The sequence below is a fragment of the Diprion similis genome, chromosome 10 (assembly GCF_021155765.1).
Source record: "Diprion similis isolate iyDipSimi1 chromosome 10, iyDipSimi1.1, whole genome shotgun sequence".
Lineage (NCBI taxonomy): Eukaryota > Metazoa > Arthropoda > Insecta > Hymenoptera > Diprionidae > Diprion > Diprion similis.
Genome location: NC_060114.1, coordinates 11,962,912 through 11,985,677, shown reverse-complemented (window position 1 = coordinate 11,985,677; position 22,766 = coordinate 11,962,912). Strand labels below are relative to the sequence as shown.

General features: G+C 38.4%; 2 protein-coding genes across 7 annotated transcripts in view; both read left to right on the top strand.

Moving 5' to 3' along the window:
* Positions 1-902: 902 nt before the first annotated feature.
* Positions 903-16,197, top strand: LOC124411492 (glycerol kinase). Of its 4 annotated transcripts, XM_046890629.1 has the most exons (12): positions 7,965-7,976; positions 8,379-8,388; positions 8,677-8,761; positions 10,798-11,056; positions 11,242-11,459; positions 11,557-11,769; positions 12,000-12,110; positions 12,278-12,534; positions 12,606-12,811; positions 13,015-13,158; positions 13,285-13,371; positions 15,230-16,197. In XM_046890629.1, exons 3-12 carry the CDS (start codon positions 8,687-8,689, stop codon positions 15,325-15,327), a joined length of 1,668 nt encoding a protein of 555 aa, XP_046746585.1. In that variant the 5' UTR covers positions 7,965-7,976; positions 8,379-8,388; positions 8,677-8,686; the 3' UTR covers positions 15,328-16,197. The 4 variants fall into 4 exon arrangements, with proteins under 4 accessions (XP_046746583.1, XP_046746581.1, XP_046746585.1 ...); XM_046890627.1 differs by lacking the exons at positions 7,965-7,976; positions 8,379-8,388 and adding an exon at positions 903-1,235 and having other exon boundaries at positions 8,682-8,761; XM_046890625.1 differs by lacking the exons at positions 7,965-7,976; positions 8,379-8,388 and adding an exon at positions 4,540-4,810 and having other exon boundaries at positions 8,682-8,761.
* A 613-nt stretch (positions 16,198-16,810) lies between these two features.
* Positions 16,811-22,766, top strand: part of LOC124411491 (E3 ubiquitin-protein ligase CBL) — a 30,934-nt gene continuing 24,978 nt past the window's right edge. For 2 of the 3 annotated variants that reach the window (XM_046890623.1, XM_046890622.1), the window contains exon 1: positions 16,811-18,325. In XM_046890623.1, the coding sequence (XP_046746579.1) occupies positions 17,784-18,325 (542 nt within the window). In that variant the 5' untranslated portion in view covers positions 16,811-17,783. The remainder of the gene's footprint in view (positions 18,326-22,766) is intronic. The other variant, XM_046890624.1, reaches the window with a different exon arrangement.

Sequence of the window (22,766 nt, the reverse complement as noted above, 5' to 3'; positions counted from 1 at the left end):
ACATGATCACAACCTCAGTTCCTATTTTTAAGTTAGGTTAGCTTAGGTTAGGTTACAAATATCGTGTGCCGATTGAAATTCAGTGGAGATAGTCCACACGCCAAGCTCACAATTTTCGTGCTAGCGCCCTCCAACAGGAAATAGGATTTTGGAACTAATTTTCCATTGGACTGGACGATAAACGCGTGTCGGTAACTGACCTGTACTCTGTCGTATTTAGCAATTTTTTAGGAAGCAGTGGATGTTTGTAATTTGTTTGGTTTCATCTACTGATCTCCATAATTTTTTTTTTGGCTCATTCACTGCTTTCGCTCTGCCTAATGTGGTAAAATTACGTGATTTGAGCCATAGTGTAGGTCCGGGACATTAGTCCAGTCATTATATGCGAAAAAACGGCCGAGAAATGCAAATGAACCGAGAAAGCTGAATTTTGGATATGTTGGGGGGAGTGCTTAGAAAAGCTTAACTTTAAGTGGTCGACCTCGATTTCCTATGTACATTTTCCGCCATCTTGAAAAAAGGGTTTAATTTCATTTTTTTTCGATAACTCGGCGGTGCGTCGTCATACGTAAATTTTTCTAATATACTTTTTTGTTACTTTTTTTACGCTCTACAATTTAGGCCGTTATTATCTGGATTTATGAACAATCGAACTCCAATTGTGATTTGTAGCTTGAATAGCATATAATATGTGCTGACGGGAGCATTCCAATCAACGGCAGTTATGGAATTACCAGGCGATGGAGACAGTCGGTAACGTAGATCTTCGCCATATCTGTAGGCGGCGCAGGTAACCTATAATTCTATAACCATAGAATTGTGAAATCTCGGATGGCGCCTCCACCTGTCGCTTGTGGTTGAAAATAAGTCTATCTGCTCGTAGGCGTTGGGTTCACCTCTGGCAGCCAATGCATAAATCTCATTTCTCGCACGGTGTCCGTACTCCTTGCCGTGTCAAAGGCATGTGCCCATGCCCGGCTGCATTGGGGAATTTCGAGCAGACGACGGTCGTTGAAATCGCGTTGTGAAATGAGTCGTAAAATTTAAATATGTAGAATATATACTTTGAACGGAGAGTTATTACCCCTTCGTCCGCATGATAACTTGATTTACAATAAATATATAATATTTACCTCTAAAATTTCACAGTGTGTGTGTGTGAAAAGAAATCCAGTATTTCATCTACCAGCAGCGCCATCGACGACAGAAGTAACCGCGCTCGATCGCAGCAGACTGTAAGTGAAAAATCACTATCAACTAGATTCACACATTAGAAATGATGTTCGGATAAATCACGTGATGCGTTTCGAACGATATTCAAATCTCGGTGCGATATTAGACCATATCTAGACCACGATTTGGCCTTCTATGTTTCCGGTTAGAATGATTAATGTAGTTGCTGCACTGACTTCATGCTTACCGCCTAACGTATGGCAAATCTATACGCCACGTTCGAAATTCAAACGTGGCATAACACCAGGACAATTTTTCGTCATATTTTACAAAAACTAAGATTAATACAAAATTTTTAATTTTGCCATAACAAAGTAACTGTGCCAAACATATATTACACACATGCGTAAATCGTTAACTGCGAGAAAAAATATGTCGATGGAGATTGTCTCGCGGGAAATTTGAACGAACGTTGAAGCGTACAATGTTTACTTGTAAGTATTTGATCAGAAAAAGGCCGCGAGACGATTCCGCTGTAAATACTTTTTATATTCCTCGAGGTTGTCTACCGCCTACACAAGAATCGATGAATGAATGCAGTGTTCGGTTACAACTTGGCAGTAATTTAGATTCACGATTCTGTATCACAGTAGCCGCGTTCAAGTCAATTTTATTGCAGAAAGGGAGGCGTTAGCATTAATTGACAATTAATTGGAGGCAATAAATTAGCCTTGAAATCTATTTTACAGCTCCATCCTATCATCATAGCTGTATACCTAAGCGTCGTTCATTAAAGACACGTGGCAGTTGGCCGTAACTAGATCCCCCCCATTTACCGTGCAGCGGTTAGAGGAAGACGTGGTGAACTATTATTATACTGCACATACCAAATCGATTTTCATTTTCCCTTATTCTTTCTTTCAATTATTCAGTTACAAATCTGCAAATATTATTCATAGGAATTCATTACAGAGCAATCAAAATAAGACGCCCCAACCATATTGTGTTGATAAATCCGAAACCCTGTGGAGAATGGAGTGTGAAATAAACTCGACATTTTATAAATTGGTATTGCATGCCGATACACCGCCTTGGGAAATATTTATGTCATTACAGGCGTCATCTGCAGTCCAAAGTTCAAAAAAGTTACCCAAGAATGAACAGTATAACTATTATATTGACTAACATAATTAATACAAGCAATTGGTCACATTTTACGCATCATTAGAGACACACGTTGCTAAACCACGTGCCCATTGTTATAATAATGATTCGATTCGATTGCTATAATTTGTCCACTTATTCTCACCTATTATTCTATTCAAAATGCCCGCTACAGTCACCTGAATTTTGTCAGGTTCTTTAAATATTTTGGTTGTAATCGACTTGACAAACAACGTAGTTTGCACTCCTATTCATTTTATTTCCTTTGTTTTTTCACTCTGCGCCGTTGTACTTTGACTCTCGCGCAACTTCACTGATGAACAACAACAAAGTTTTTGTAGTTAGCGAGCTTCTCTACGTGTAATAGCATACGCCCTGCGGGTGTGTAGCCAGAATCGGAGGGAACAAGATAGCCTCTGCTACTTCGAGTTGATTCGTTCGAAGCCAATCGATCGAATACTAATTGAACAGTATTTGAGCTAGCATCGCGTAAATGCCGAATGAAATGAATAAAATACTCTGTCTGTACCCTGTCTCTTAGGAGTGTCTCAGTTATTATTGATTATATAGGATTTTCTTTGCTTTTCGTTCTTTCCCTGCGTAGGCAATAACCTTTACTTTACCAAGTAACGTCACCGACCTCAATCTTGAATTTGTTTCAAATCGAAAAGAAAGAATTTTCAATCGCAGTGATCAACATGGCGTCGCGTCGTTCTCTTTCCCCGGTGTTTCTTTTTCTTCCATTTGATGTGTATAAATAAAATTTTATCAGCTTCGCAGCTGAGTAAATAGTTGATGAAGACGAATAAAGGTTACAAAAACTTGACATAAATACTCTCCAGCATACTTTTTAATTGGCTCTCTCGTTAAACTAACCGAATGGAAAAAACGATGTGTAAAATTTTTACTAAACGAATAAAATGAGAATAAAACCACGCAGGTGCCAAACCAAACCGAATAGTTTCAAATTATGGTATCAGTATTCTAAGCCTGGCACGGATAAAAATTTTCCAATTACATCATAGATATCGATCATATCAAAACAATCTCAATAAAACACGAAAAAAATCCTGGTAGGCGCACCTCCTGCGATTATTAGGTGTCAGAAGTTTGATAAATCTGTGATATCATTCGATATCACGATAGAGGAACATCATCATCACCTTCTCATCAGCATTCAGAATAGGGATCGATCATTAATACAAGGAAGAATACCGGAAACGCAAGTACAATGGCCGAGTTGACTTCGCTAAAGTAACAATAAATGCCAAAACGGTTATACCGTGACCGGAAGGTAAAGAAATTTTTACGTTTTTACTTTGCTCTGTCTGATTTTAACACAACCTTAAATTAGGCATATATATTATGAATGATGCATGATATTGCATATATTATGCATGAATTACACACTTGAAATTGAATGGTGAAAAATTTCTACCGAACGCCAATCGGTGTCGGGCAAAGTTCAATCCACATTTACAAGCGTGTCTCGTAGGTTTGTGTGATAGCGTGGTTGTTATCACAAGCCTGATAAAACACACATATTTCCGATATATCTTCACGTGTACATACATAAAAAACGAGCCCCTCTCTGTAGTTTGAATTCGTTAACCTCAGAACAAAAAGGAGAGAAAAGCGAGAGACTGAGACCAAAACAAACCTCAATAATTTCCTGTGGGAAATAGAGAACGCGCCAAATCCAACGAGAGGTTGACGATTCCGGCTAATCGCTCACTTCATTCATGATCGTGACTAATATTTCAGCACCGAAGTTACACTTGAATGATGTAGTAAAACGGATCTGCCTCATAAATCATACACAGGTACTCAATGTTCGTATAGTATTGTCCATACGTATGAAATATCCCTGACTATGTAGACAAAATTCTAAGTTTAGAATTTGGCCTTGCGAAAGTCACGCGGTTGTGCCAATCTCAGCTGAGGTCAAAACGAATCGATATATATATATACATATCTATTGTACGTATACCTGGGATAATTAAGACAGATAAAAATTGCGGTTCAGTTTACGAAAAACCTTTCGCGTTAACGGATCTCAAAATTATGTCGAGCCGTTGAAACGAAATGTATCCATAATTTCAATCGGAAAGTGTTCTTTTTTTTCTTATCCCTCGCGATTTTTTCTCAAACGTATTCCGGTTTCATTTTTCGAAAGTTACCTCAGTTTTTCACATCCATCGGCTGATTCTACTTTGTGTTTGTTCCTCTGGAAGCGTTGGTTGGGTTGTTTAAACCCACCAAACTTGATAAATGGATGCAACTATTTTCGTGGGAAAAACAGTGTTTCTTCGTATTTGTTATAAAAAGAAGCTTTAGAATGGTTATCAGTGATTGAAATTTATTTCATAACGGCAAATCCTTCGAACACTTCAGAATTCGTAATCAATCGTCATAATGTTGCATCGCAAAGGGAGTACTTGGCAATATTTTGCCTTCAATCCGGTTGGAACAGGTACGGATTCAAATTAAACAAAAAATAAATCAGCTACTCTAAGGAGTACCGTTTCTAATACTAAAATTAATTAAGATTTAATCAAGTTATAATTTTCATTTCTCGTACTTTCTGAATTTGATGGAAATATATTCCCTATATTTATTGGGCAATTAAATTATTATATTTCTCATACAAAATCCATGCAAGCTACGAAATTTAATGACAATCTCGGTTGTTATAACCTTCGAGTGAAATGATTTTTTTCTTTTTCTTCTCGTGCTCGAAAAATAAAAGCGTAGCTGATTTTTTACCAGTTGAACGTATCTGTGATAATTACTCGAAGCATGTATCTACGTCTTTTCAAACAGTTTACAATATTGTTCATTTTAATTTCGACATGATTGAAGTATAGCTACGTAAAAAGAAGCATATTAGCTGTAACAAAGGAAAAACGTTCAAACATATTACAATAACAAACAAATTGCTTCCCCGTTTCTCTAACTTCTTGCCGATAACAACAGTTTTACGGTATACTCAACAGTCTCTAGGTCGTATATTGTCACTCGAAGTCGCGACCGTGACCGCTTACTAAAATAACTTGCATGAATTCACGGGCTTAAAGATTTTTCATTTACTTGCACTTACAATAAAACAAAACGAAACTAGTTGTAGTCAAGAATTCTCGCGTAATATTAAGGGCGTATTCTGTACCAGAAATTTGAAAAAATCGATTTTTTTTCCCTCCACATTTTCAAAGTTTAGACCTTTAATTTAATTTTATTCGCAAAAATAATATAATGGCGGCCATTTTTCATAAAAATTGTAAAAGACTGCTTTTTTGATTTTTTTTTTTTTTTGCAAAACAAATATGCAGTTAAAATCAAAATTTCAAATAACGTATGATTCTTTCCAAGGCTATTAACAGGCTGAATCTAAAACCGTTCGATTTTTTGAGTCCAGCTTAACCATCTCCGAGAAATCAACACCTCAGACCCACCTTTTTTCGCACTGATTTTCAACAACGATTTTCGTGTACAAAAAGTGATTAAAATCAGTAAAAAAATTTGTTGTTATGTAATTCGAGAGTGTATTTATTAAGCCTAACAAAGTCTATATCAATATTTACAGTTAAAACTTATTAAAAAAATTCCTGAAAAATAAGTATGATCTCCTATTTTTCCGCTCTGCATCTTCCTTACGAACTAAAATATTAATTATTTCTCAAACTAATACTTGACATGACTTACCGCAAAGAGACGGCAAAAATAATAACAATTATAAACCCAACTGGAGCAGGAATCGCTACATTAATTCATTCATTATCGACAGGCGTAAGATATATGTAGAATATTTTGCTAACAACTTGTAGTGACTTATCTGAACGACACGAAGTCAATATCAAGTCAGTTTATACGTAATATTGCCACACGTTTGTTTACATATCTACTGTAATAAAATGACGAAGTGCAGCTTTCGAAATTAGGGGCTTCCTCGATATTATTATGCATCAACAACTAGCTGATACATCACAGACTGTTCTCTATCAAAGGTCGAGCGGTTTGACATCTCGTTGATAAAACTTACGATTAATGTCAGTATCACAATAGCATTTATATACGAGTATTCAAAGAAGAAAACAAATATGTTTTGGTGGTACCGTTATAGTTTCATGTAGTAATAAAAATTTTCCGCCTAGACATGATTTATCAGCATCAGTAGTCCCATTATTATTATTATTATTATTATTATTCCGATTGTTATCGATTTGAAGAATTCTTGAATAAAAAAGTTTGTAACATCCTACGATGTATTGTGTAGAAAATATACGAAACACGAATGTCTATCGACATTATCGCGTTTTGGGCGCAACAACGGTTTTTTAAGCCTTGAGCCAAATATGTATAATCATGTGGAATGGACATCAAAACAGAATAAAACATGTGATGTAAAAATACTAATGCAAAAAGGTATGCATGTATCAACCGTTTACCAAGACGGTAATCGGCTTTTTCTGTGATACGAAGTTATCAGGGGTCAACGTGTAATTCGATGCATGTACCTTAACAGCGTTACAACGAACTTTAATACCTCATCAGTAATTATAAACTCCCAACGTTATATGCATGCATGCATCCACGCATTGGAGTAAAGCGTTCACTGTTTACTCCGAATTTCTTCCATCATTCTCATCTCATATCTTCATATTTGCCCCGTTTCTTTAACTCGAATAACTTGATATCATCAAACATATGACGATCTATTTGTTCGTTCACTTTTTCTCTAGAGATACGCAGTCTCGATTTATCAAAAATTCATTTCCGTGGGCACGAAATACCGGCTCAAAGTCGCGAGGTGCAATAGAAAACTACTACTTCCAAATATATAGACAAAGGATTCTCGCTGCTGCCATATTGTTTCTCCTTTCTCTGTATAAAGTTTGATTTACCATTTAACAAATCATACGGCTTTGTACCTTATCATACGCTTATGCTGCCTTTCTTACCTGAATACATAACATTCGGTACTTTACACCGTAACCTCTAATACTTTACCCGATACTTTCCGATTCAGTCTCATATCTTCTCGTACGGAATTTCACACCGTACATATAGAATACTGAATATGTAAATGTACACTGTGTATAGTATACATCGCATAGTGACACACCCATAGATGATTCCTGGTGCAACTTGCGCAGCAGCGGCAAAGAGCGGGGGGGGGAGGGGGAGGGGGGCACGTTTCCCGACCACACAAGCGGTCGCGTCTTCGTTATTACGCATACGCTGCAGATACTCGCTTCGTACTTACGATTAAGCGTTTTGCTACTCGCTACTCGCCACTCGCGGCCTCCGCGCGCGTAGCCGTTTGTGCCCACGCCGCAGCACACACACACGTGAGCTTGGCCGGCGGTGACGAGCCCCTTTAGCGAGCCAATCGCTAGCTCGTATTTCGATTGCGTCACCATTCCCCATCTCCAGCTCTGGTTTGAAATAGCCGAGAGACGCAGCACGACGGACCATTCCCTGACATTCCATCGTTTGTGGCCAAAGAGCAAACTACACGTATTATATACACATGTGTGTGTGTGGCACGTCGATTATATAGATGGATATGTACATATTATAGATGTGCATATACGCGAATTGTTAATTTTTTAACAGAGTTTTATATATATTCTTCCCTCAAACACCGTCTATTGGTTCCGTTATATTTTTTTCGGTGAATTATTTTCTTACTGTTTGACGAACGTTTTTACGAATAAATAGTTTGTTTTTTATTTTTTATTCTCATAAATTGTAACCGATAGACTGGATTTATTATTTGAAATCGTAGAAGACTGAATAAAACGTACTTTTTTAAATATACGTAACTTAGTAAATTATAAAAATATACGATAAATTTAAAAACTATGAGAATAATCGAATATTGAGAATAACAAAAAATAAACAAATCGAAGTAAGCTATTCAATAAATTTTGTATTAAAATTGCCTGGATAATTTGCAATCAATAATAATAAATAGAATATAATAAACAGTATCAGACACGTCGAAGTTGGATACGAAAACCGGTAAGCGTGTTTATACAGAACCGTAAAGCTTATAGATGAACATAACAATACGACAGCGTATTTAAATTCGCACATATTGTTAAACAAGATTTTTCTTGTATTATTTTTTCTTGTTTTTCTCCATATTCATAGCGCTTACGAAACGATTCATTAATTAATGTATGACCCGATGGCAGAAATATAAGGTTTTTTCCTTGAAAATGAGTAAACTGAATAAAGAAAAGATGCCCAGAATCTTGATATAGAAGACTCGATACCTATAATGATCAATGGTAAAGAAAATTGAAATTGTACATTATACCTATATCGTATGATTACAGAAGCGATGCCTGCGTCGACAAAAAGGACTGGACCTCTCATCGGAGTAATAGATGTCGGCACGAGGACCGTGAGATTTGTGGTAAAAAAGAAAAACATAAAATACCAATAACGTCTATTCCCTGCAACGAGTTATATAATGTATATATACCGGGTGTTCCATTTTAATCATACACCTGATTTATCTCGGAAAATACGACTCCGATTGAGTATTGAGTAGAATGAAACTTTTAGAGTTCGAAGGGGAATGTTGAAAAAAAAAAATAGTTTTGGGTCAAATTAACAAATGGCGACGTCAAGATGGCCACCATATTTGTTTTTTTTTTAAATGGTACACGACTTTTATTCCAGCGAAAATTTTTCAAATCAAAACGTCAAGTCAAGTTCAAAATTTCGTGCGACAAATTTTTCGGTGAAAAAGAGTGATGTTTCCATTTAAAAACAACATGTTGGCCATTTTAACACCACCATTCCTTATTTTGGACCAAAACAAATTTTTTTTTTTCAACATTCCCCTTCGAACTCTAAAAGTTTCATTCTACTCAATACTCAATCGGAGTCGTATTTTCCGAGATCAATCACAAGTAAAATTGAAATGGGACACCCGGTATATCCGTGTTAGTGTCTAATATGAAAAAATTATCTTCTCACGTACGATCGCGTCACTAGAAATTCAAGCTCATAATTTAAAAAAAGTCGTCGCGTTCAAGTTCATGTATAATTTGGTTAAAATCTTAATATTGAAATATTAATACAAAGCTTGGCACTATTTTTTTCTCTCTCTCTCTCTCTCTCTTCAACGTCTGCGTTTTTTATTGTTTTTTTTTTTTTAACGACTTCCGAGTGCCAGAAACATTGATTCAGCACATTATCGAATGAGCAAATATTTAAGAATGCTGAGGTTATTGCTCGGTGTGTATATTTGATACTGCATGCAGGGTCATGGCTTCAATAATCCGGTAAAATTACAAGCAAATGTAGCTTGTAAATAATTTAGGTAATTGTACGTATAAAATATTTTTTCAAACGGTCAATCTACGTGCTAAACGAAAGCCTAATCTACGCAGTGTAATGGTCGTAATACTTAATAATTGTTCTTATTGTCCCGAGGTACTAATTTTATTATTTGCTCATGGCGTAACCATGTATATGAAATTATCTGATCGTTAAACACCAATAATCTGTATTATGTACGTGTAATAACAATTTTAGCCCCGACGGCGATTTCACGAGTACCGTGACCTTGAATTCACAATTTGATTTCACTCAACGTTAATGAAATCATTTGGCAATGATCTGGAAATTTCCATTCCCAAAATAAAAAGTTTTTTTTTTTTTCCCCCGCCTAAAACATTCCACAACGAACTAATACCGATTGCGCTCAATTTGAACCATAAAATCTATACAACGTTGAGCGACCGGAAATATTTATAACCTGGCTTATAATAATAATTATTCCTTAAATATTCCGCGCGTCTTATCTCTGGTTGGATGTGCGGATTATGATCATTATCAGAGGCTGTATAAACAGGCTTGTATGTTATTAGCAAGTGATGTAGAGATCTATCATGTATATAGATATAGCATATCTCGACACTCGGCGGCAGGTAGTATTACATATCTAATCGCCTAATATCGAAAATTTTAGCCTAGCCTCAAATATCACGCCGGCAACAAAGTAAAGATTAGCGACTGTAGGTACCTAATCCGATCAGGCCTTAACCCTTCGACAACGGGTCAACTTTTTGAGAAAAAAATATCTGATTTTAGATTCGTAATACGGAAGCTCAAAAACGATTAGACAGACTTTTTTTTCGGATTCGATTGAATTTGAAATTTTCGTCTGCCATATTGGATCCGCCATCTCGAATTTTTTAAATCCGATTTCAGATTTGTTATCAACGATCCCAAAAAGTTATACTTCATGTAAATCATGTCTTATACCACTATAACACAAAGGGTTGAGCCAAACTTGCGTGTTTCTTGTCCCTGATACGACGCAACGGTGTTATAAATTTTCTAACGGTCGTAAAATTAAGTGAAACTAAACTACAGTAATCAGTAAGATCCTGTAAAATATGGGGAGTCTTTTTTTCTCAAATTCGATGCACTTCTTAGGTGTTCAACGCCAAACACGTGGCCGAACTAGCATCCCATCAGATAGACATAGAGCAGCACAGCCCGCAAGAAGGATGGGTGGAACAGGACCCGAAGGAAATTCTATTCGCTGTAAAAGCCTGCGTGAAGGAAGTATTGCGGAAATTCGAGGGGCTAGGTCTTTTCGTGACTGACATAGTGACGATCGGCGTAACGAATCAGCGGGAAACGACCGTTGCTTGGGACGGGACAACCGGCGAGCCTCTGTACAACGCGATAGGTGAGTAAAGTGGTTTCAACCCTTGGAGAACCGGCACGAGGGCGTAAGGTCATTGACCTACCGACATTTTGATTTGTCGAAAAAAGATTTGTCGAAATTCTTTAGACTTCGGTCCTCTAAGGGTCAAAGGTGACTAAAGCGTTGCTAATACCTGATCGATGCTGTTTCTCCACCATGTTTTGCAGTCTGGTCGGACATCAGGACGGACGCTACGGTGGATCAGATCATCGCCAAGTTTCCAGACCAGAGTAAAAACCACCTTAAACCGCTTTGTGGTTTGCCGGTGAGTCCATATTTCTCTGCGCTTAAAATAAGATGGCTAAAAGACAACGTGCCGACAGTATGGAAAGCGATGCGGGAGCGAAGGTGCAAGGTCGGAACCGTCGACACCTGGGTGATCTGGGTAAGCGAGTTGCAGACATCGCGCGAATGCCGATTCGGAATTCGGAAATGGCGATCGACGTTGTTACTCTAATTCGCACTTCGCGATGCCCTTCCAGAACCTGACCGGCGGCAAAGATGGGGGACTCTACATAACCGACGTTACAAACGCCTCGAGGACGATGCTGATGAACATTGAGACTCTCTCCTGGGACCCGACCCTCTGTAGGTACTTCGACATCCCGATGAAACTCCTGCCGGACATCAAAAGCAGCTCGGAAATATACGGAAAGGTCGCAGTTGGACCTTTGAGGGGCATCACTATTTCCGGGGTGATTATTACCTTTCGCTATTTGGTTGAACTTCAAGTTTCTGATAAAAAGCAGAAGAATTAAAAGAGAAGAATCATCGAAATCCTTTGGAAGTTTCAATCCTGAAATCACTTCTTGAAATCCGATCTACCGGTGTCATGTTTCTGGATTCTGTAGCAGGGCTCGACTAACGCACAGACACCAAATGCTTGACTGATGTTTTTCCCTCTCCCATTTCTCTGTTACATCAGATACTCGGAAACCAGCAATCTGCTCTGGTGGGTCAAAACTGTCTACGTCAAGGCCAGGCCAAGAATACGTATAGAAGCGGGTGCTTTCTACTCTGTAACACGGGAACAACGGTTTGTGTTTACGATCATTTACTCAAGTTATAAACTTGCGCAATAACCTGTCCGGACTTTCTTCCCGCAGACAGAATTCAATCTATAAAACGACAGAAATTACAATAACAAAGCAAGGAAAGAGAGAAAAAAACACACACAGTTTTTATATAAAGCTTCTGTTTTAGAGGGTTCAATCGTCTCACGGGCTAGTAACCACTGTTGCTTATCAATTTGGCCCTAACAGTCCAGCTGTTTACGCGCTTGAAGGTTCGGTTGCTGTAGCTGGAGCGGCGATAAAATGGCTTCGAGACAACATCAAGTTGATCAATGATGTCAAAGAGAGCGAAGATTTGGCGCAGAGTGTTTTCAGCACAGGGGATGTGTACTTCGTCCCTGCATTTTCCGGCCTCTACGCCCCTTACTGGAGGAAAGACGCCAGAGGGTATTAAATGTTTAAATCACTTTGTTACTCTTAACTGCGGTGACATAACTGACTTTCTTTCACTTCAAAAGTATTATTTGCGGTCTCACCGCCTTCACGACGAAGCAGCACATTATCAGAGCCGCCTTAGAAGCTGTTTGTTTCCAAACGAGGGATATCCTTGAGGCAATGCACAAGGACTGTGGTTTCCCACTGACGAAACTAAACACCGATGGAAAAATGACAACCAATAACTTGTTGATGCAACTGCAAGCAGATCTATGCGGCACTCCAGTCTGTGAGTAATTATTCGAATGGCGAAGAGTTTTTCTTGAAACCTTCGACAAGATTCTTTTTGAGTTTTTCGCAACAGGTATTTGAAAGAGAGACATCATCAGGCGTTGTTATAGTTAGAGAAGATCGGAAAACTGTTAACGTTAAGCAAAAATACCTCTGTGCACAGATTGGACGACGTTTAGTAAACGTTTCTGGTATTTTTAGTCAGATCAACTATGCCTGACATTACGGCGCTGGGTGTGGCGATGGCAGCGGGACACGCGGAAGGCATCGGTGTCTGGGAGCTGGAGGGTGAAGAGGTAGAAACAGTCCCCACCGACACGTTTTTGCCAACGACGACACCAGAAGGTGAGTTTGAACAAGCGTATTGAGAGTTGAAAGGAAAAGTATAATTTTGAAAAAAAAAGCAGCAGTTGCTCCACAAAATACATAAATAACCTGTTCGATCAACTATTGATTTATAATTATTTGCAGAGAGAGACGCGAGATACACCAAGTGGAAAATGGCTGTTCAAAGAAGTCTGGGATGGTCGACGGTAAAGATGTCTGACCAGATGACAGGTAAAGTTACATCACCGAAAGAATTGAAATTGGAACGATTACAGACTGCGAGTGAAAACGTACTGAGCAATCCTCCGTGTCCTGCTTAATATACTGGAGCATGCGGAGCCTGTACAATAGACGTATTTTAGACTTCAGATTTACGTAGGTGTTTCGTAACGAGATTCCACAATTTTTATAATCATTCCTTTATTTTCCCCGTCTGAGTTTTGTAAATAAATTTGTACGAATTAAGCTCGTCCAATTCTCGCGACAAGTTTGACATGCATCGGATGAACTTCTGAAGGCACGGATACTGCACGAAATGTAAAATAATATTATGACAAGATATGCGATGATATGGAGTACAGAACGCTATATCGATATCAAAATGTCACGCCATTATTTGCACAACTACCGTATAAGTTATAGATTATAATTTATACCAATAATTTGATCTCTTCGTGTACTTATAACTGTTTTACGCACGATGTCTTTCTTCTACTTAATTTCATTTCGTCAAATTACCTTTTTCTTCCAACGCTTTGCTGAAACCTCGTTCTTTTCCATGCTGTCCCGTAAACGTTGATTCGTTCTACCAGCTCCTGTCATCCTCCGCAATCTTTATCCCTGAACGTCCTGTAAAATAAAATAAATTTAGAAAAATATGTAGCACATGCACTGTGTCCAACCGTGTGTCCTGGTCCAAGTAAGCCGTGAAAGGTAAAACGGATATGTAATAGTCATCTCAGTCAACGTTCGTTAACCGTTGACGTTATCGTTGATTGTTCATTGTTCATTGTTATATGTATAGAACCTTTCATGACGATCGTTCAACTTCTATAGTAGTTATTTGTGTGTATAGTAAAGTTACGATTCTCCTGTTACGCTGAGTCGAAGTAGATCGTAGCTAATGTGATATTGTAGTTTAAGGTAGAAAACAACTATTGTGCTGTGATTGATAATAAAAATCAAACATTTGTTAACTATATAAGTATGTTACATGTAAGGATACGTTTAATTTTAAGCCAATATTATAAGGTTAGTGTAGAAACACTGATACGACTCGCCTTTCATGCTGCATGGTTCTTCAAAAAATTTCTGCTTTACTTAAATTTTTGGCATTTGTTGGAAGTTTTAGCGTACAGTTTGTCTATTTGATTCAGTCGCGCCAGTCACAGGGGCTCATGGGTAATTTCATGTTCTCAATATTACGCTGAATACATGAGGCTCGATTCCAGGTACACTCAAATATACAGCAAACTCAATGTTCTTGGGTGTGATTTTATTTTTGATATGACGTCGCTGCGCTGTGACGTAGGGTGCGCTTGAAGTGAATGGACAAACTGTATCATAGAGGATAGAAATGGTTCAAATTTCAATTTTTCATCTCGCTTTTATCGATTTTTACCGATTATTTTGCTTGTCTATTATCATTGCTCTCCAGAGTAAACTTCACACCTACACACAAACATGGCGTCGGAAGGATATAAGTGATAATGCTGTGTTTACGATTTGCATAGTCTTACTGTTTGAAAGTGAAAAGAGAAAACGCTTTTCGATTGTGCAAGTACTAAGAAATTGGCTTATCGCTACACTTATCAAGTTCCAATTACTGGCTGACTGAAGTTATATGGTGAAGTCTCGAAGTGGCTCGCGTAGCATGCATTATGGCCGCCATGATGACTTCCACTTCAAAATTTTCTATCGCGTTCGTCACTTTGCTGACGGAGCTGGTAACGCTTAAGAAATACCGAAAAGACCGCTTGATTGTTTTATATTTAAGCACAATTTTACGAATAGAAAACGTTAATGAGTCTTGCTGTAAATTTTGCATCTTATATGGATAAGTTTGTAACCTCTACACGTTTTGTTCTAGACGAGCGGTACAAGATGCTGGCATCGATACCAGCGAGTTGGTTCCTGATGACGAGCTTCATCCTCCTTCAGTTGAGTACATATTTGGAAAATCGGTGACATCGAACCAATTGCGGCTGCAACGCGTAGCGGTTGGATTTCAGAAAAATTTAAAGGTGGCGGGTAGCCTGTATATACATTATACAATTCATAGTACCCAGTTAATCAAAAATTGTAATAGTAATTACGAGGCGGCGGTGCCGGTCCATGGCCGACATGATTGGAACACCACCGAAATTCAGTTCCCGTGTTCTATTAGTAGTTACGTAAGTTTAGAAAGAATCAAGGTTCATTCCGTTCGCTAGCACCTTCGCAATCGAAATTTCGGTTGCCTTTTACTTTTTGGAACAATGGCAAGTCTTCAAAAGCTAGGAATTAAATTTTATAGCCCATAACACCAAACTCAATTTCTGTTGTGAGTATGTGTGTTGGAATCGACAAAAAGAAAAGGCGTATTCTCGAAGCGCTGCGGTTGATTATAAAAATTATAGCAAAAATATCCGACTAGTTATTCTTACTGTTGTTATTATATTATTACTATTATAATCATCATTCTAACATTTCCTTTCCTGGTGTGAATTTCCAGTGTTTAAAAATAACTTAACCTAGCTGATAAATATTGATATGCATGACATTTGTTTATTTTTTTTGGCCCTCTTTATTTTTTAATTTTCCTTTACCCTGTTCGAAGTACAGTCATACCTAGCTGACAATGAGTTTTAATAAGTACTAAATTACCGAACTCTTTTAGCAATGATATTCTATTTTAGTGTCTGATTCTTACAATAATACGGAATGGCTTACTTAACGAACGTTCTCCGGAGCTAGTCAGAATTATCTGTAACATGACAACAGCGTATCACATGTCAAACACACGTGTTCACGCGTGATTGTTAAATTTATATACATATAGATATACATACGAATAAGGATAAAGAACAGATCAACGCGATGTGTAATGTGGATTTAGCTGTTATGTACAAATTAATGTTGATCGAAAATAAACGATAGTATAGTATAAGGGGAATGAATTTTACTCTCTCAAACTCCAATTACCTATCACTGATTACTTTTCACAGACCTACTTTCAGCGAAATAAAGTATGCATTTTTTCCTTACATTTTATCAAACATATATATTCAGATAATTTTTCCACTCTTGTTTTTACTTTCCGCTCAAGTGGCATACATAATTCAGGAAATCATGACTAAAATTTACGTTCACACTGTGATACCTACTTCCCTAAGAAATATTCTCTATGATTTGTATTTTTTATTAAAAATCTATTTATCATTTCTGTTAATTTTGAATAATCCGTTTCTTTCCACGAAAAAATCAGTTTATTATCGAACATTTTAAGACTTACTGTTCGCGCCTGAATGTCTGAATTTCAAACTACGCGGGCAGTTGGTAACCGACAACGAACGGCTGATTCATTCCACTTTCCAGACCAGCCGCTGGTGGCGCTGGGTACGTTAATGTCATCCGGGTAATAAAATTTTCCGAGCAAAGTTTCCCCTCTCTTAGGGAGAATCATGGCACCGTTATTCCTGGGCAGAGCTCTGAAGCCCAGTGAGTGAAAGAGGAGGAGGCAGTGACCAGTTTTCCAAAGGGTATACGACGGTATCAAACAACGATAGAATGCTGTCTAGCGTCGCGAGTTCGTTGCCGTCTTCTCGCGCGTTAAAACTCACCTCGGTTTCACGTAAGACGACGGTTCGTTCATCCTCGTATGAAAAATATTTACGAGTTTCGGTGATAGGATTAAACAAAAGTGCGCGGTCTTGGTTATCATTGCCGCTGGTTAATTCTGCCAGTGTCTAGAAGTAAGCGCGAGAAAAACTACCAAAGCGAAAAGAGTAGGAGACGGAGAGTGAGTGAGTGTGTGAAAGAAAGAGAGAGAGAGAAAGAGAAATAAAAAGAACGGAAACAATACACAGAAAAATAGATACACATCGTATGACGTATAGTCGAAGAAAAAACAAAAAGGTATCGTTAAAAGGCAAAGCGGTTTGCATCTAGTAATGAAAAATCGATAAATCATTAAAAGAGAGAGAAAAAAAAAAAAAAGAAAAAAAAACAATAAAGAGTATTTCGTGAGGTTACAAAAGGTCATATTCGATACGGAGGGGGGGAAAATGTGCGAGAAGTACTACGACAGTGGTTGCGTGACGTAAGGGTGCCGAGGGGATAAATAATATAATATAATATCGTGTGAGATATATTCTCTCTCCCAGTATTCATCCGCCTTTTCTCGGTATTTCGATCCGCCGCCTTGACTGGTGGTCGCTGCTGCCCGGTGAACGGACACGAGTGAATAAAAAATGTTCGGCAGCAGGATCTGATCTAGAGAGACAATAGAGAAGAAGAGCGCGTAACTGGGGAAAAGCAAAACGAGAGAACGAGGCGGAGTGAGTGCTTCAGCATCGTTCGGGTTTTCGGCCGCCGTCGCGTCGGTGGCGAGTCGAATTCTAGTCGTCGGAGGGACGGAGGCGGTACGGACGTTAAGCGTTAAGATGTCGGGTCAGGGTAGCCGGAGTCGAGCGGTCCATATAAGCTCGATATTCCAGAAGCTGCAGGGCCGTTTTACGGACGCGATGACGCCGCCCAAGTTATCGACGGACAAGCGAATGCTCGACAAGACGTGGAAGCTGATGGACAAGGTGGTCAAGCTCTGCCAGCATCAGCGTATGAATTTGAAAAACTCGCCGCCTTTCATTCTCGACATTCTGCCGGACACCTACCAGCGGCTCAGGCTTATATACAGCAAGTACGAGGACAAGATGCAGGTGCTTCACAACAACGAACACTTCTCCGTATTCATTAACAATCTGATGAGGAAGTGCAAGCAGGCTATTAAACTTTTCAAGGAGGGCAAGGAGAAGATGTTCGATGAGACATCGCACTATCGTCGCAACCTCACCAAGCTTAGCCTCGTTTTTAGCCACATGCTATCCGAGCTTAAGGCCATCTTTCCTAACGGGGTCTTCGCCGGCGATCAATTTCGCATCACTAAATCCGACGCCGCTGAATTTTGGAAGGAACGATTCGGCAACAAGTATGACGCGACTTTATCACTTTACTCATTTACAGCACACAATCATTGCTTTTCTTCTTCCTTAGGGTTTTCACTGCTTTTAGGAAATAATATCGTCGATACTGTTTGGAAGACAATTATGGCGATATCAAAAAGTTCTACGTCAATTGGTCTCGAGAGCAAGCGCTATCCTAGTGAAAGTGTCCCATGGAATCCATCTGGTTTGTTCCAATCTCCGATGGGATCGTACAGGGATCCGAAATATTCATGGGAATTTGGAACGAATTTTTATGGATTCTATGGATTTATTATAGAAGTTTTCTGTAGGGCCAGCCGATTCGTCAAAATCTTATCGAATTTTTTGAAAAGATCGGTAAACTTGGATGCCGGTTAAAGTGATGTTTCGTCTTCTTTCCAGAGAACAAATAATCTTATAACACCCTCAAGCATATATCTCGTCGTTAGTAGCATTCTCACCGAGTTTTTCCGAGGCCGGTGTCACGACGAAGGAACGGACAATCACAAACCGTTCAGAGGGAAAATTATGATGAGACTGAAGTTGGGAACGTTAACGTAACGAAAAATCATTATTGCGCAATTTTAGAAAAACTTTCAAGGATTTGATTTTCCAAAATATGAGTATATTTTATTTATAATTTGGTTACTGAATTTGAAACACTCCTAAAGGTGCGAAGTAACGATTTTTCTTGAACAGGAATCGTTGCAGTCGAAGGAAACGTCACTAACGTCATCCTAATAAATTACACAAATCACCAACTTTAGGGAGATATACATGCTGTACAATTTTTCTTTTCATCAATCTCAAAAAGCACACATCACTGATAATAATCGTTGTCGTCGTATGTATGTTGCAGCAAAAATTCATCTCGATAATCGCGAACGACATGGCATTTCTTGATTCGTTTAATTTTAAGATTCTCGACATAATCTAAGAGCGTTATTTCGTCATCCATTTGTATTTAGAAATTGTTTATCACCTTTTATAGAATATACAACAAAGACATACAAATACTAGATACGTGAGAAGCAACCGCAAAACACTAAGAAATCCAAACCAAATCATGATAAATCAAATATATATACCTACATACGCAACGAAACCGCTTGGCGACGATGAAAAAGGAACGGTAAAAAGAAAAATGGAGGTTAAAAACTAACGTGAAAAAGAATTACGCTGCGGCACTATTAAAATTGCGTATTGGATACGCCGGCTTCGACTACGTATACCTGTACAGGTATTTGTATTTCAGATCCGTGCGATGACGGTTGATTGCGAGGCGGCTCGAGCTCATCCATGAATGGCTCGCTGATCGGTCGACCTCGGCGTGAATTTCTTCTTCTTTTTCTTCTTACTTTGTGGTTACATTCCGTTAGTTCAAGTGCTAATGCACTCTGTGTTTATTTAATTTTTAATATTTTATAATCAATTCAACAATTTACATTCATCTGATTTCAATCACTCCTGTTAGTTTTTTAGTTTCGCTTATATCGCTGGTTGATATTTTCGAATCGTTTTTGTGGCAAAACTATTCTTGACGAGACCTTGAAAACTCTTGAAAAAAAGTTTTCCCTATATCTGTAAGAGTTAACTCAGCGTTCGCATACGTATAAATTCTGGCCAGATATTGCGGCTATCCACATGTGAAAAATATCACAAAATCAGCAGGCAGTCAAAGGGACATTGAATTTTTTATATGCAGAGAAGAAGAAAAGTCAAGCTTTAAACTGATTCATTTCCAAAGGCACCACGTAGAGCAATCGCTAACAATAAAAATTTTCACATACACAGTTGTTTTAACTGTCGTTAGGTTTTAAAGAGTGCGTTCCGAATTTAGTTTGAGGCTCTAAGAAATCCCTAGGACAGAGGCAAGACTATCCACGAAGTTGACGGCGCAAATGAGATGAAACGTTGCTGACAGCACTGGAAGCTAATATCGGAACGCAGTCAAAGATGAATTATTATAATTATATAATAAAATTGGAGGCTTTGGTTCATATATTGTCATGATAAACCACCGATACTTCGGGCCTTCGTTCTCTGTGTGGGCCGAATATTGTGCGGATTACATATACACATAAAGATGGATCCGGCTCGTTGAGACGTCACTTTAGCTACTCCCGCTTCTTTTGACAATTTTTTTCGTCTTGTTCTCTCTGTTCGTATCTACGTCTCGCCGCGTCGTCTCTGACCCTCCCTCGTATACCTTGCAACACGCGTACGAACGCAAGCAACATATTCGTTGATACTCGTGCACGAAGTGTATCGTATCACGATAAAATACGACGTGAATCTCGTCGCGTATCCTCCGCCATGTACAGACCCTTGGATTGATTCCGACACCTTCAAGGCTGCTACCACTTGCTTGACGTGCGAAAGAAACGTCGACGGTGGCCTTGAATGTGTCAGAATCATTCCAAGGGTCTGTACATCTGTGTTTGTGTGTCAGCATCTACGTCCCCGCTGATAGGAATAACCCCTGTTGTCCGTTTTTCACGGTTAGGTCCAGTCGGTATATGTATACAAGTACGTTTGAAATAGAAGTTTTTCGATACCACTATTTTCGTCAGTTAATCGTTGGGAAAGGTCATCGGAGGTCTAAATCATCCAGAATTTCGACGAGATTTTACGTTAACTTCGGTCGCCATCTTGAATTTATGGGGGAGTTTTTTTTTTTTTTTTTTTTTGTCAAATAACTTGCCCATTTTCAACTTTTGACTAGAAATGGTCATAACTAAGCTTGAAGGAAATTTAATTTTCTACAAATTTGGTTATGACAAGTTTTTGTCGATGATCGATATTTTCCGACTTGAAACTCAAATTCAAGATGGCCGCCGGAGCTAGCGTGGAATTTGGTCGAAAATCTGGATCTAAACTACCAATGATCAGGGAAAAAAAAGTACGTAATCTTCAAATCCCGTCGAGTTCTCAGAGTTCCTTTTCTCTTCTTACACGTACGAATCGAAAAATCGTTACTTCATAATTATTCCAGAATTGTATCAGGAAATTCGATATATTTAACAATTTAATGATGCAAACGTAGTTATACGTTTTGGAAACTCGACAACCTTGAGATCATCCCGTTGCTAAAAAATAATGATTTGATTTTTAGCCTTCGTTGCGTTGACGCTAGTAACTTCAACCTCGTGCCGTTGAAACGGAATTTAGCTCTTTAATTAATAGGAAAAATTCTTCAACTACCTATTTCGTATGCAGGAAAATTGACGACGTCGAAGCCCAAAGAATGAATTATAAAAAACGTTATCCTGTTGAATTTTCCGCCTAGAATCTCTATCCCTCTTGTTGGATTGTCGAAATCCATTATGGTCACACTTCGTCTATCATATGACGTCACTCCACGTTATTATAGGTACTCATGCAGTATTCGTTGTGTATGAATTATAAGCGACGATCGTAACAACGACGAAGACGATAAACTAAGCGACTAGGTATAAGTGAATCGTGCTTCTCGACGACCGTAAGTTTCAAAGGCGTTGACGCCAACCGGAAGTACATGCCTACGTTGAGCTGATCCCGCGAGAGTAGATAAAAAATAATCAGCCGCGTACAATAGATTATAAAGTCGAGACCCGCGAGAGCCGAGCCGAATTGAGAATTTCTTTTTAAACTGACGGAGGATGATAATTATTGTCGGCTTTAATGAATTTCCACGAATTATACGGAAAGTGAAAAAAAGAGAAATAATAGCGTGTGTGTGTGAAGTAATGAAACGAAACGAAACGACGAAAAACACGCGTTAGAAATGAATTTGTATCTTTTAACTATACTTTCGTTATCTGCAGCGGTGAGTTTTATGCTTTTTCCAATTTAGTAGAAAAAGAAGTCGCAGAATGCAGTGAGCAACGCCTCACACAGCCGCCATGTTGGAAACGTCGATTGAAAAAGGGAGCAGAATGAAACCCGCTTCTGCGGGGGCGTGTAAATTAAAATTCGTCAACTCGAGCGACGTCTTTCTTTCTATTTTCGTACCGTATATAATACTTTAATTAGAACGAGACTAATTAAGATGGAGTTAAGCAGCCTCGCGAGAGTTTAATCATAACGATCCAACGGAAGCTATTCTAAATTAATGTGGCTGACGACGAATGGTCAACAACGCCTTGTACGAGTTGTCGTATAAATTACTACACCGCACTTGCTGCAGCACAGTTTCCAAGTGCAAACCGCCCCAACATTGGCGTGATTAAATTGTAAGAAAAATAACCGTGAAAGAATTTGAAACGCCACAAAAACCGAAAACGGTAAAGTAATTATACAAGAAATGAAACGGATTACTACGGATTATTAAAAAAAAAAAACCTTTTCTCGAGTTTTTGTATTTTCATTTATCACTTGGAAATTTTCTAATCGAAAACCAATAATATTTTCCACATTTTTGATTTTTATATAAAAATGAAAATCCTTTTCTCAAAGATTATTTAT